Below are 12,437 nucleotides of genomic sequence, written 5' to 3'. Positions count from 1 at the left end.
GGTCGGTCTATATAAAAACTGGTCGGTCTATATGAAAACTGGTCGGTCTATATGAAAACTGGTCGGTCTATATGAAAACTGGTCGGTCTATATGAAAACCAAGCGGCCTATATGAAAACTGGTCGGCCTATATAAAAACTGGTCGGTCTATATAAAAACTGGTCGGTCTATATAAAAACTGGTCGGCCTATATAAAAACTGGTCGGCCTATATGAAAACCGGTCGGTCTATATAAAAACTGGTCGGTCTATATAAAAACCGGTCGATCTATATAAAAACCGGTCGGTCTATATAAAAACTGGTCGGTCTATATGAAAACTGGTCGGCCTATATGAAAACTGGTCGGCCTATATAAAAACTGGTCGGCCTATATAAAAACTGGTCGGTCTATATAAAAACTGGTCGGCCTATATAAAAACCGGTCGATCTATATAAAAACCGGTCGGTCTATATAAAAACTGGTCGGTCTATATGAAAACTGGTCGGTCTATATGAAAACTGGTCGGTCTATATGAAAACTGGTCGGTCTATATGAAAACTGGTCGGTCTATATGAAAACCAAGCGGCCTATATGAAAACTGGTCGGCCTATATAAAAACTGGTCGGTCTATATAAAAACTGGTCGGTCTATATAAAAACTGGTCGGCCTATATGAAAACCGGTCGGCCTATATGAAAACCGGTCGGTCTATATAAAAACTGGTCGGTCTATATAAAAACCGGTCGATCTATATAAAAACCGGTCGGTCTATATGAAAACTGGTCGGTCTATATGAAAACTGGTCGGTCTATATGAAAACTGGTCGGTCTATATAAAAACCGGGGCAACATTTTTCTGCAATTCTTCCTAGGAAAGCAGAACCAGCACTTTACTTCATGCATGTTGTTGCTCCTAGTCAGGTCTTTTTTCAACTTCCTGTCCAGGCAGTCCTTCCATGCAAGTCCAGTCCTCAGCCAGTCCATCCCTCATGTGAGCAACATTCCTGATCAGGCCCTAGAACTGTATCACACCACACTTTATGGACCCCCGTGACCTTTCTTCTTTCTGACCTTCTTCTTTCAGACGAAAAAGTCCGGTGAAAAGAAACCATCCCTGGCTGAGAATCATCCACCCGGGACCGTGGACACAACTGCCTCCTGTTGAGAGCCCGGTACCCTTCAGACACTCCCGGTCTGGCTTGTCCTGGTACAGACCCAAAGTCCCTCCTCCCAATCCTTTCAGCGGAGACCTGCAGGACCATACCAAAGACGTTCTTGCCGACACTACCAGTCGGATTGCTTCCTCGTCTTTGGAGGCCCCCGGGGATGATATCGTGATTGGGGATCCGGTTTTGTCGAGGAGTTTTTCCCAGCCAGCTGTTAAAACACCTGGGCCTCAGGACTCGGAGGTAAAAGTGACTGTGGTCTAAAGGTCAAATGTTTTCTTTTAATATGAGGGATGAAAAAAAAAATGTGCCGATGGATCAGTATCGACCGATTTTCCTGAAAAATAGGTGATGGCCGTTAATTCCTCTTAATGTGGATCACAAACACTAATCACTTCCGTCTGACACTGTATCCATCCGAATGATATTCACCTTCATTACGGAAAATAAACTGCCTTTCTTAGTACCCTAAATATCATTATCAAGTAGCATTATCACTGGAGGACAAGGCTAAACATGTTGCACAGAGTGTGGCATGCTAATAGATCAACTAACTTCTAAGCTAGCTTTGAATAACACCAATAAAAAATGACTTAGGTAAGTTTAAAAAGTGTAGATGGTAGCACCTGCTGAAATAAGCAGGTAATAACAGGAAATTAACAAGTAGATTAAAGGCCTACTGAAATGAATTTTTTTTATTTAAACGGGGATAGCAGATCTATTCTATGTGTCATACTTGATCATTTCGCGATATTGCCATATTTTTGCTGAAAGGATTTAGTATAGAACAACGACGATAAAGATTGCAACTTTTGGTATCTGATAAAAAAAAGGCTTGCACCTACCGGAAGTAGCGTGACGTAGTCAGTTGAACATATACGCAAAGTTCCCTATTGTTTACAATGATGGCCGCATGAAGTGAGAGAGATTCGGACCGAGAAAGCGACAATTTCCCCATTAATTTGAGCGAGGATGAAAGATTTGTGGATGAGTAAAGTGCAAGTGAAGGACTAGTGGGGAGTTGAAGCTATTCAGATAGGGAAGATGCTGTGAGAGCCGGGGGTGACCTGATATTCAGCTGGGAATGACTACAACAGTAAATAAACACAAGACATATATATACTCTATTAGCCACAACACAACCAGGCTTATATTTAATATGCCACAAATTAATCCTGCATAAAAACACCTGCGTGTTTGTTATGCTAGCTCCTAGCTCCTCTGCTAGCTCCTAGCTCCATAGAACACGCCAATACAATTCAAACACCTGATCAACACACACAATCACTCAGCCCAAAAGACCGTTTACCTAACCCAAGGTTCATAAAGCTTATATATTTTTAAAAAGTTACGTACGTGACGCGCACATACGGTCAAGTTATCGAATGTTTAGCAGCCAAGGCTGCATACTCACGCTACCTGATATTCAGCTGGGAATGACTACAACAGTAAATAAACACAAGACATGTATATACTCTATTAGCCACAACACAACCAGGCTTATATTTAATATGCCACAAATTAATCCTGCATAATAACACCTGCGTGTTTGTTATGCTAGCTCCTAGCTCCTCTGCTAGCTCCTAGCTCCATAGAACACGCCAATACAATTCAAACACCTGATCAACACACACAATCACTCAGCCCAAAAGACCGTTCACCTAACCCAAGGTTCATAAAGCTTATATATTTTTAAAAAGTTACGTACGTGACGCGCACGTACGGTACGGTACGTGTTATGCTAGCTCCTAGCTCCTCTGCTAGCTCCTAGCTCCATAGAACACGCCAATACAATTCAAACACATGATCAACACACACAATCACTCAGCCCAAAAGACCGTTCACCTAACCCAAGGTTCATAAAGCTTATATATTTTAAAAAAGTTACGTACATACGCAAAAAAAAGCCAAAGCTGCATACTCACAGTAGCACGTCTGCGTCTTTGTCATCCAAATCAAAGTAATCCTGGTAAGAGTCTGTGTTGTCCCAGTTCTCTACAGGCGTCTGTGTATCCAAATCAAAAGTCCTCCTGGTTAGAGTCTCTGTTATCCGAGTTCTTCCATCTTGACTGCATCTTTCGGGAATGTAAACAAAGAAGCGCCGGCTGTGTACTGTTGTGGCTGACTACGTTCGAAAAATACGTCCATTTCGCACCGACAACTTTCTTCTTTGCTTGCTCGGCTTCCTTCTCCATAATGCAATGAACATGATTGAAACAGATTCACGAACACAGATGTCCAGAATACTGTGGAATTATGAAATGAAAACAGAGCTTTTTCGTATTGGCTTCAATGTGGAAGGCATACCCGTGTTCGCCGGTCTACGTCACGCGCATACGTCATCCTCAGAGGCGTTTCGAACCGGAAGTTTAGCGGCAAATTTAAAATGTCACTTTATAAGTTAACCCGGCCGTATTGGCATGTGTTATAATGTTAAGATTTCATCATTGATATATAAACTATCAGACTGCGTGGTCGCTAGTAGTGGCTTTCAGTAGGCCTTTAATTAGCAGGGATAGATGGACGCTTTTGATGCTTTTGTTTTGACGCACGTAAAATCCAACGTGAAATGACTTATTTACACATAAATATTTAGTAAATGTTTATTAATTGTTTCCAAACGGTGTCTGTAACAGGGCAGTGAAACGGATGATCAAACAAAACAGAAGTCATGGTCATGGAGCCACTAGCTGCGCAAGCTAGCTCTCCAATCAGCTAAACAGACTCAATAACTCCACGCTGACGTTTTGCTGAATTTACTGAGGAATTTGTGAAAACACAAAAAGAATGCCATCGTAAATTAATAATACTAACACCGACACTCGTAAAAGGGTTAACATATTAGCTAATGCTAACGACGCTAGCTTGATTACATTACAATAGCATGAAAACACTCCTACAGACACCACACATGGGACACTTTAGTAAGTAAGAATAGTTTTAGTTATATTGTAAAACTTACAAACGTTGCATAGAGTGATTCATGAAGAATCTTTATGAGTAGAAACGCTATGGACAGCTCGAAGACGAACACGGCAGTCTGGTTGAAAAAATAAAAAATAAGCACCTTATGACACCTGCAGTGAGCAGACTTGTCCATAAGATGGCGCCATAGCACACACACTAAAACACGTTGTAGGTGTATTTGCTTGTTGTTGTGTCTTTTTAAACTGACTATAACTATTTTTAGTACGGCTGTTTTTTGAGAAAAATCCATATAAGCCGCAGGGTTCAAAGTGTAGGAAAAAAGTAGTGGCTTATAGCCTGGAATTTAGGATAGTAATGTTCTGAGGATTTGTTTGCAGGTCTGCCAAGAAAATGATCATTTTGATCGAAAAAGGGAGACGGCCAAATCAGAGACGTGTCAGGTTGTCACACCTGGACGGGCCCCGGCTCCTGGACACGGCACACCTGGACGGGCCCCGGCTCCTGGACACGTCACACCTGGACGGGCCCCGGCTCCTGGACACGGCACACCTGGACGGGCCCCGGCTCCTGGACACGGCTTCCCACTCGTCAGAAGGAAGGTCTGACATTTGTCTTTGTGGCTCTCTTGTCCTACATTTTGTCACGTTGCTCGGCCCGAGAAGGCAAAGTGGAGTCTTTTCACTGGAAATCCATGTCTGGAAAAAAAATGCTGGCTTATTTGTGCTCTGCCAGGTGGAGGTGGAGGTGGAGGTGGAGCAGTCTGCTCCTGCAGCACACCTGCAGGCGGAGGCAAGACGACTGAACAAGCAGCTGGAGGCGCTGGAAGAACGAGGCGTCGCCATGGAGACCAACCTTAGAAAGTGCAAGAATGGTCATTGAAAATGTTTTCATAAATATATGCATCGAGCATGCAGTGCATCTGGAAAGTATTCACAGCATTTCACATTTTCTTTTGTTACAGCTTTATTCCAGAATGGAATACATTCATATTTCTCCTCAAAATTCTACAAACAATAACCCACAATGACAATGTGAAAATTAGGGATGTCCGATAATGGCTTTTTGCCGATATCCGATATTCCGATATTGTCCAACTCTTTAATTACCGATATCGATATATGCAGTCGTGGAATTAACACATTATTATGCCTAATTTGGACATCCATGTATGGTGAAGATAAGGTACTTTTTAAAAATAATAATAAAATAAGATAACTAAATTAAAAACATTTTCTTGAATAAAAAAGAAAGTAAAACAATATAAAAACAGTTACATAGAAACTAGTAATGAATGAAAATGAGTCAAATGAAGTGTTAAAGGTTAGTACTATTAGTGGAGCAGCAGCACGCACAATCATGTGTGCTTACGGACTGTATCCCTTGCAGACTGTATTGATATGTATTGATATATTGTTAATATTAATAACTGTATCCCTTGCAGACTGTATTGATATATATTGATATATTGTTAATATTAATAACTGTATCCCTTGCAGACTGTATTGATATATATTGATATATTGTTAATATTAATAACTGTATCCCTTGCAGACTGTATTGATATATATTGATGTATTGTTAATATTAATAACTGTATCCCTTGCAGACTGTATTGATATATATTGATATATTGTTAATATTAATAACTGTATCCCTTGCAGACTGTATTGATATATATTGATATATAATGTAGGAACCACAATATTAATAACAGAAAGAAATGGGGGGGAGGGAGGTTTTTTGGGTTGGTGCACTAATTGTAAGTGTATCTTGTGTTTTTTATGTTGATTTAATAAAAAAAAAACGATACAGATAATAAAAAAAAACGATACCGATAATTTCCGATATTACATTTTAACGCATTTGTCGGCCGATAATTCTCGGACATCCCTAGTATGTATGTATATATTAGTGCTGTCAAATAATTACATTCTTAATCAAAGTAATCCCAGTCTTGCATTTTGAATAATTGTAAATTAATCGCAGTAGATTACTGTAAACATGAACTTTAAAAAAGCTGTCCATATTTTGACACAAATGCAATTTTATTGTCAGAATGTCATCCAGAAGCATTTAAAAAAGTAGAAAAACAAACAAACAAAAAAACAAATATATATATATACACACATTTATATATGTCTACATGTATACAGTATATACAAACAAGCTACAGTCACAGTCATGTTTTGCTTCATTGTGGGGTTAGAAAAGCAAGCCAAAATAAGCAACCACACGTTGAAAAACACAACTCCTATACAAGGCAATGCGTGAGACACAAAGTTTGCACGGACTTGAAAGAAAGTCAACTTTGACAGTCCTAATTTATACAATATACATTTTTATTGCTCACATGTCAAAGGTCGCCGAGGCAAAGAATTCCCGTATTTTGTTCCTTTTTAGACGAAGAGGAAGAGCATTTGCTGAGCGAGTGGCGTGCTCTCACCCGTGAGAGGGACTCTCTGATGCGCCGAGACACGGAGCTGGTCTACCTGTAAGGGTCTGCACTTCTTACTAAAGCCTGGCAGGAGACGTGAAGTGCACTTGTTGTGTTAGGAGCAAGCAAGGGAAGTTGGAGGAGAGGCAGGTGGAGGTGGAGTACCAGCTCAGATGTCTCCTCAACAAACCAGGTCAGTCTTCAACTCAATCCTGCTGGGGGCCACATTTACAAACAATGTCTAACTTCTGCCTTCACCATTACCAGTCTTCTTATTGTGTATATTCTGGACAACCACTGTCCTCTACAGTAGACATTTGGTCAATGTCAGGGGTGTCCAAACTACTGCCTGCAGGTCAATGTGGCCCTCTAAACGTCCTCTACAGTAGACATTTGGTCAATGTCAGGGGTGTCCAAACTACTGCCTGCAGGTCAATGTGGCCCTCTAAACGTCCTCTACAGTAGACATTTGGTCAATGTCAGGGGTGTCCAAACTACTGCCTGCAGGTCAATGTGGCCCTCTAAACGTCCTCTACAGTAGACATTTGGTCAATGTCAGGGGTGTCCAAACTACTGCCTGCAGGTCAATGTGGCCCTCTAAACGTCCTCTACAGTAGACATTTGGTCAATGTCAGGGGTGTCCAAACTACTGCCTGTAGGTCAATGTGGCCCTCTAAACGTCCTCTACAGTAGACATTTGGTCAACGTCAGGGGTGTCCAAACTACTGCCTGCAGGTCAATGTGGCCCTCTAAACGTCCTCTACAGTAGACATTTGGTCAATGTCAGGGGTGTCCAAACTACTGCCTGCAGGTCAATGTGGCCCTCTAAACGTCCTCTACAGTAGACATTTGGTCAACGTCAGGGGTGTCCAAACTACTGCCTGCAGGTCAATGTGGCCCTCTAAACGTCCTCTACAGTAGACATTTGGTCAATGTCAGGGGTGTCCAAACTACTGCCTGCAGGTCAATGTGGCCCTCTAAACGTCCTCTACAGGAGACATTTGTTGTGTTCCTTCCCTTCCAGAAAGCGTCTGGAGTGAAGAAGATAAGAGTCGGGAGGAAAGTTTGATGGCTGAGCTGGTCCTGATCATCGAGCAGAGGAACCACATCGTCAGCGCTTTGGACCAAGACAGGCAGAGGTGGGTTGGAAGTCAACAACATGGATGTACAGCATGTTGTGGAAGCACTGATGCAACATGGATGTACAGTATGTTGTGGAAGCACTGATGCAACATGGATGTACAGCATGTTGTGGAAGCACTGATGCAACATGGATGTACAGCATGTTGTGGAAGCACTGATGCAACATGGATGTACAGCATGTTGTGGAAGCACTGATGCAACATGGATGTACAGCATGTTGTGGAAGCACTGATGCAACATGGATGTACAGCATGTTGTGGAAGCACTGATGCAACATGGATGTACAGTATGTTGTGGAAGCACTGATGCAACATGGATGTACAGCATGTTGTGGAAGCACTGATGCAACATGGATGTACAGCATGTTGTGGAAGCACTGATGCAACATGGATGTACAGTATGTTGTGGAAGCACTGATGCAACATGGATGTACAGCATGTTGTGGAAGCACTGATGCAACATGGATGTACAGCATGTTGTGGAAGCACTGATGCAACATGGATGTACAGCATGTTGTGGAAGCACTGATGCAACATGGATGTACAGCATGTTGTGGAAGCACTGATGCAACATGGATGTACAGTATGTTGTGGAAGCACTGATGCAACATGGATGTACAGTATGTTGTGGAAGCACTGATGCAACATGGATGTACAGCATGTTGTGGAAGCACTGATGCAACATGGATGTACAGCATGTTGTGGAAGCACTGATGCAACATGGATGTACAGTATGTTGTGGAAGCACTGATGCAACATGGATGTACAGCATGTTGTGGAAGCACTGATGCAACATGGATGTACGGCATGTTGTGGAAGCACTGATGCAACATGGATGTACAACATGTTGTGGAAGCACTGATGCAACATGGATGTACGGCATGTTGTGGAAGCACTGATGCAACATGGATGTACGGCATGTTGTGGAAGCACTGATGCAACATGGATGTACGGCATGTTGTGGAAGCACTGATGCAACATGGATGTACGGCATGTTGTGGAAGCACTGATGCAACATGGATGTACAGCATGTTGTGGAAGCACTGATGCAACATGGATGTACAGCATGTTGTGGAAGCACTGATGCAACATGGATGTACAGCATGTTGTGGAAGCACTGATGCAACATGGATGTACAGCATGTTGTGGAAGCACTGATGCAACATGGATGTACAGCATGTTGTGGAAGCACTGATGCAACATGGATGTACAGTATGTTGTGGAAGCACTGATGCAACATGGATGTACAGCATGTTGTGGAAGCACTGATGCAACATGGATGTACAGCATGTTGTGGAAGTACTGATGCAACATGAATGTACAGCATGTTGTGGAAGCACTGATGCAACATGGATGTACAGCATGTTGTGGAAGCACTGATGCAACATGGATGTACAGCATGTTGTGGAAGCACTGATGCAACATGGATGTACAGCATGTTGTGGAAGCACTGATGCAACATGGATGTACAGCATGTTGTGGAAGCACTGATGCAACATGGATGTACAGCATGTTGTGGAAGCACTGATGCAACATGGATGTACAGCATGTTGTGGAAGCACTGATGCAACATGGATGTACAACATGTTGTGGAAGCACTGATGCAACATGGATGTACAGCATGTTGTGGAAGCACTGATGCAACATGGATGTACAGCATGTTGTGGAAGCACTGATGCAACATGGATGTACAGCATGTTGTGGAAGCACTGATGCAACATGGATGTACAGCATGTTGTGGAAGCACTGATGCAACATGGATGTACAGCATGTTGTGGAAGCACTGATGCAACATGGATGTTGTGCAACTCTACTTTAGGGAGCGTGAAGAGGACGTGCTTTGGGAAGTGATGTCCAGGAACCAAGGTGAGGAAAATAAACATTATTTCAAATGTTGTCATTCTGTGGTCTCCTAAGCAGAATTGTACATGGAAGTGTCTCCATTACAACATTTAATAGTAAAGTCTCCATTACAACATTTAATAGTAAAGTCTCCATTACAACATTTAATAGTAAAGTGTCTCCATTACAACATTTAATAGTAAAGTGTCTCCATTACAACATTTAATAGTAAAGTCTCCATTACAACATTTAATAGTAAAGTCTCCATTACAACATTTAATAGTAAAGTCTCCATTACAACATTTAATAGTAAAGTCTCCATTACAACATTTAATAGTAAAGTGTCTCCATTACAACATTTAATAGTAAAGTCTCCATTACAACATTTAATAGTAAAGTGTCTCCATTACAACATTTTTTCACTCTTAAATCCTGCAAAACTACTTTTTTAAAAAAAACAACTGGACTCAAACTTGAATTGATGTTTTGGACCTTGGCTGTTTAGCAGGCTGGAAGACAGAAACTGCTGCTGCGAGACAACTTGCCGTGGAAGATAACAAGTTGTGTGCCTTTGCACAGATAGAAAAATACAACTTGAGCACAATTGATAATAACTATAGCAACGGCCTTTAAGATAATCTTGAAAATGAATGTATGGATGAAAAGTGAAAGGGTTAGGAATAAGCGTGTCACATGAACGCCTGCACTTACTCATTCATTGCCAAGTCACATGCGCCTCTTCACACAAACCGGGGCCCCTGCGGAGTGCGGGTGCTGAGCTTGCATATTGTTTTCTAAATTGATTGCTGTGTTCAACCTCTCTTTTTAGAGTTGGATAAAGAAGGTCTGAAAGAGCTGAAGAAGTCCAAAGGAAAGTTCAGGCCCGCCAATGTTTTTAAAAGGCTGAACCCGAGAGTAGAACACGCCAAGGAGTCCCTCGACAAGAAGTGCTGAAGACTGCAGACATTCAAATATTTGTACTACACAAATGGATAGAGATGTCCGATAAATGCGTTAAAATGTAATATCGGAAATTATCGGTATCGTTTTTTTTATTATCAGTATCGGTTTTTTAATTTTTTTTATTTTATTTTTTATTAAATCAACATAAAAAACCCAAGATACACTTACAATTAGTGCACCAACCCAAAAAACCTCCCTCCCCATTTCTTTCTGTTATCAATATTCTGCTTCCTACATTATATATCAATATACACTACCGTTCAAAAGTTTGGGGTCACATTAAAATGTCCTTATTTTTCAATGAAGATAACTTTAAACTAGTCTTAACTTGAAAGAAATACACTCTATACATTGCTAATGTGGTAAATGACTATTCTAGCTGCAAATGTCTGCTTTTTGGTGCAATATCTACATAGGTGTATAGAGGCCCATTTCCAGCAACTATCACTCCAGTGTTCTAATGGTACAATGTGTTTGCTCATTGGCTCAGAAGGCTAATTGATGATTAGAAAACCCTTGTGCAATCATGTTCACACATCTGAAAACACTTTAGCTCGTTACAGAAGCTACAAAACTGACCTTCCTTTAATCAGATTGAGTTTCTGGAGCATCACATTTATGGGGTCAATTAAACGCTCAAAATGGCCAGAAAAAGAGAACTTTCATCTGAAACTCGACAGTCTATTCTTGTTCTTAGAAATGAAGGCTATTCCACTAAATTGTTTGGGTGACCCCAAACTTTTGAACGGTAGTGTATATCAATACAGTCTGCAAGGGATACAGTCCGTAAGCACACATGATTGTGCGTGCTGCTGCTCCACTAATAGTACTAACCTTTAACACTTCATTTTACTCATTTTCATTCATTACTAGTTTCTATGTAACTGTTTTTATATTGTTTTACTTTCTTTTTTATTCAAGAAAATGTTTTTAATTTAGTTATCTTATTTATTTTTTTCTTTTAAAAAGTACCTTATCTTCACCATACCTGGTTGTCCAAATTAGGCATAATAATGTGTTAATTCCACGACTGCATGTATCGGTTGATATCGGTATCGGTTGATATCGGTATCGGTAATTAAAGAGTTGGACAATATCGGAATATCGGATATCGGCAAAAAGCCATTATCGGACATCCCTACAAATGGATTTATTCTAAGAAATAACACGCGTTGGTCCTGTTGAATTGTAACTGAACAACGAGGAGTTTGTCTGGGTGTTTCACAGACGAGAGGACATGTGCGTCTGTTGTTAGTATGCATGTTTTATTACAGATGTGTAAGTAAATAAAACAATGTGGTGAAACGGCGGAGTAATGGGATACTTGACAAATAAAGGCATTCTGAACATAAAACATGTGTCCTTAAATGTCACCTCATCTTTTGCACATTAAAAGCAGGATTATTTACAACTAGAAGAGGCAATTCCTCAAGGAATTGTGTGACGTTGAAGTGAAATGCTAACAGAATGTAGTATGAATGTAAGAATAGTTTGAATGTTGAAGAGCTAACTCTGAACGGAAATGCTAATGGACTGTAGGATGAATGTAGAAATGTTTTAAAGTTCAAGTTAAAGTAGCAATGATAGTCACACACACACACTAGGTGTGGTGAAAATTGCCCTCTGCATTCGACCCATCCCCTTGTTCACCCCCTGGGAGGTGAGGGGAGCAGTGAGCAGCAGCGGTGGCAGCGCCCAGGAATCTTTTTTGGTGACTTAACCCCCAATTCCAAGCCTTGATGCTGAGTGCCAAGCAGGGAGGTAATGGCTGCCATTTTTATAGTCTTTGGTATGACTCGGCCGGGGTTTGAACTCACAACCTACCCATCTCAGGGCGGACACTCTAACCACTAGGCCACTGAGCAGGTTTGAACACTGAAATGGTTTGAATGTTGGAAGGGTTTGAATGTTGAAGAGTTTGAATTTCCAGGAAAACCGGAATTTGGTTTGGAACTTGGGAAAGTGTTAGTTTGAATGTCCAGGA

The 12,437-nt window shown here is 41.1% G+C and overlaps 1 protein-coding gene across 1 annotated transcript in view; it reads left to right on the top strand.

Moving 5' to 3' along the window:
• LOC133642947 (MICAL-like protein 1) overlaps positions 1-11,786 on the top strand; it is a 35,887-nt gene extending 24,101 nt beyond the window's left edge. The window contains exons 5-13 of the mRNA XM_062037370.1: positions 924-969; positions 1,063-1,387; positions 4,450-4,671; positions 4,805-4,943; positions 6,473-6,563; positions 6,626-6,699; positions 7,531-7,645; positions 9,468-9,514; positions 10,320-11,786. Coding sequence (XP_061893354.1) covers positions 924-969; positions 1,063-1,387; positions 4,450-4,671; positions 4,805-4,943; positions 6,473-6,563; positions 6,626-6,699; positions 7,531-7,645; positions 9,468-9,514; positions 10,320-10,444 — 1,184 coding nt within the window. The 3' untranslated portion in view covers positions 10,445-11,786. The remainder of the gene's footprint in view (positions 1-923; positions 970-1,062; positions 1,388-4,449; positions 4,672-4,804; positions 4,944-6,472; positions 6,564-6,625; positions 6,700-7,530; positions 7,646-9,467; positions 9,515-10,319) is intronic.
• The last annotated feature ends 651 nt before the right edge of the window (positions 11,787-12,437 follow it).

The sequence above is a fragment of the Entelurus aequoreus genome, linkage group LG25 (genome assembly GCF_033978785.1).
Source record: "Entelurus aequoreus isolate RoL-2023_Sb linkage group LG25, RoL_Eaeq_v1.1, whole genome shotgun sequence".
NCBI lineage: Eukaryota > Metazoa > Chordata > Actinopteri > Syngnathiformes > Syngnathidae > Entelurus > Entelurus aequoreus.
Note: the sequence above shows the minus strand (reverse complement) of the source record. Positions and strands in the feature narration are given on the sequence as shown.